This window comes from Prunus dulcis, chromosome 6, assembly GCF_902201215.1.
Source record: "Prunus dulcis chromosome 6, ALMONDv2, whole genome shotgun sequence".
In the NCBI taxonomy this organism is placed as follows: Eukaryota; Viridiplantae; Streptophyta; class Magnoliopsida; order Rosales; family Rosaceae; genus Prunus; species Prunus dulcis.
Genome location: NC_047655.1, coordinates 14350189 through 14353250, shown reverse-complemented (window position 1 = coordinate 14353250; position 3062 = coordinate 14350189). Strand labels below are relative to the sequence as shown.

At 39.7% G+C, this 3062-nt stretch overlaps 1 protein-coding gene across 1 annotated transcript; it reads right to left on the bottom strand.

Moving 5' to 3' along the window:
- Window positions 1-952: 952 nt before the first annotated feature.
- LOC117631572 (transcription factor bHLH69-like) lies at window positions 953-2586 on the bottom strand. The gene has a single exon (XM_034364805.1). The coding sequence runs from the start codon at window positions 2268-2270 to the stop codon at window positions 1335-1337; it is 936 nt and encodes a 311-aa protein (XP_034220696.1). The 5' UTR covers window positions 2271-2586; the 3' UTR covers window positions 953-1334.
- Window positions 2587-3062: the final 476 nt, after the last annotated feature.

The following is a 3062-nucleotide window of genomic DNA, read 5'->3' as shown; positions in this document are numbered from 1 at the left end:
ATTCCATAACCTGCTAATCTTTTTCATTCCAGCACATCAAATATACTAAAATTGAACTCAACATGCCATCAAGCTTAAAAGCTCAATAACTAATATAGTAACAAACCAAACATCATTAACTCCAAAGTACCATAAAACCAAGTTTAAAGTTCAAAATCAACATTCTTATCTAGGTATTAGTTACAACCCAACATTTGGATATATGGTAATACAATCTAAGGGATGCAACATTACAAAAGTGACAAACCTCTTCAAACCTAAAGGGTAACTATGAATAATCACCAATATCCTAAGACACGCTCTTCTACATACTTCCTTACTAAATCCCCCACTGCCCTAAGAATGGTAGTTCCTCGCATTGGCCTTGGCAATGTCAGGACCATCCTATATTTTTGCCACATAAAGTTGATTCAAACATTCAAATTACAACAACATACATTATCTAACAAAGTTCCTATATAGCAACAATTTCTTACCTATAAATTATATCAACATTCACATCAACATTCAAGGAGATGAAAGGCTAGACTAATTACTTTGCAACCAATGAATATTTTTCTTAGAAGAATAACGACGACGAAGAGAACGAACATAGAAGAAGATGTAACAAAGAAAGAAAACATTTAACATTGTTAAATTGGGATTAAGTGTTGTGTTGAATAATGAAGGTGTCAAAAACGTTTAATGCACAATAACTGGGGCATTACACACCAATGGCCACTGCTGGTTTGTCGTGGCTAGGCAAACCGTGGCCTTGGTCCCTTTTTCTAGTAGTGAACGTAAATAGGATACATGCATACACAAAATTACATCTCACATATTATATATTACTAATTATATATATATATATATATAATGATGATACTGTTTTATTCCCGGGAGAGATGTATTTATAATAATATGTGTTTTATATATTTTATATTTGATATATGGTATGGTATGGCAGTACTAGTACGTAATGCAAGCAAACCGTTATGATTATTCTTCAGCCCCTTAGTCAACAAAATCCTAACAAACCTTTTGCTAGCTAGCAAGCTAGCAAGCTATCAAGCTATGAAGCTATGAAGCTATAGCTACCTCCCACACAATTAACAATCATATACATAATACATGACCCGAGAGAGAGAGAGAGAGAGAGAGAGAGAGACTCTGACATCTTCCCTTCCTCATCCACTTAACTAATTAATTAGCACACAATCACAATTATATATAAAATTAATCAGCCACACGCGTCTAATATATATCTAATCCTCATTCAGCTCACAACAGCAGCAGCAGGATTACGTAGTAGTAATTAATTGTAGGCAGCTGCGTGGATCGACCCGCCCCGTTGTCTAGTGACGAGGGTTTCTAGCGGAGGTGGCGGTGGTGGCGGCGGCGGCGGCGGCTGCTGCGGCATGATGATTGTTGGGTTTTTGTGCTGTGTTAATATGATTCACATTAATATTATGCCGCGGCCAATCCAAAGGCAACCCTGCGCCTCTGGCACCAACTGATGATGATCCATTAATATTATTAATAATATTAATATTGCATTGACCATGATCATGATCATCATGAGCTGCTGCTGATTGAGGATCATGATCATGAAGCTGATGATTATTATTTGACGACGCTGATGAGGATGAAGATGATTGAAGTAGCCGGATTTGCCTCTTCAAGAACTTGACGTAGCGAATGGCTTCGTCTAACATGGAAGCTGTGTCCATTTTAGTTCCCCCCGGAACAAGTCTTTGGAGGATGCGGATTTTCTCGCTTATCCTCTCCCGCCGGTGACGGGCCGCCACGCTTTGCGGGTCCTCGCTGATTCGCACGTTTCTCCGTTTGGGCCTCCGGATTGTGGCCGGATCGATGTCCACCGGTTGCATAGCTGCGATCTTGTACATCATTTCCTTCATAGCTCCAAGCTCCTCCTCACCACCACCACCATCACCTGCCTCTTCATCATCTTCATGCTCATTTAATTCCACAAAAATGTTGTTATTATTCCCGCCAGCTAGTAGTAGCATTTGATGATCATGACGATGATGATCAGCAATTGATTGATGATGATGATGAGGAGGAGGAGGAGGAGGAGGAGGAGCAGTGGATGAAGATGGTATTTGATGTAGTGGATGATGAGGGAGAGGCAAGTTTGGCCAAAGAGAAGAATATTCGTAGGAGGAAATCTGATGGAGGATGGGGTCTTCCATGCTAGCATGATCATCATCCAGATCCACTCCAGAGGAGTTCATTGCCAGCTTACTTGTGTAATCAATATTGATCTCCATGTTTTTCTGTGGCCTTTTTCCAAGTGATGATCTTCTGATTTAGAACATATAAAAACTGGGAAGGCGAATTCGATCTATCGATTGATCAAGTCAATTATCACACCAAAGATCACCCAAAAGCACTTCGATCAGATTAGTATGAGTTTGGTAAAAACAAAGAATAAAAAAACTAAAAACCCTCTAGCTCTAGCTTCTTTAGTTTGCAGCTTTAGAAAGACTGATCCAAGACTCACAAAAAAAAGGTTTATGAATGAATGAGAGAGAGAGAGAGAGAGAGAGAGAGAGAGAGAGAGAGAGAGAATTGGAGCAGAATTTTAGTGAAGGGAGCTGAGCTGAGGGAAAGCATGCATGATGCAATTACAAAGTACACTAAAAAGATGAGTTGATGAAATAAAAGGAGAAGATATTGGGTGTCAGGTGGGGCCCACGATGGGAGATCAAAGGGTTGAAATCTTATTTATCTTTTTTCTGCCAAACTTGTCTAGGGTCAAGGATTGCACCGAGAGCTTGCAGGCTTTTGCCACATTGCTAGGGTTTTCTCCCAATATATTTATTTATATTTTTACATATATATGGCTGGGCTGGCCGCTGACCAGTACAAGCACTGAAATCCTGGCGCTGCTGCTTCTTTATGCTTCATCATTCTCTCTTGTTGAGATAAAATTACTTTTACAGCTCTTTATCAGTCAATTTTGGACTTCTTTTGCTTTTCGTGTGGGAGAGTGATGTTTGATTTGGTTGATTTTTAGTCTCCCCACACACACACAACACAACCCACGTACGCAATTAAAA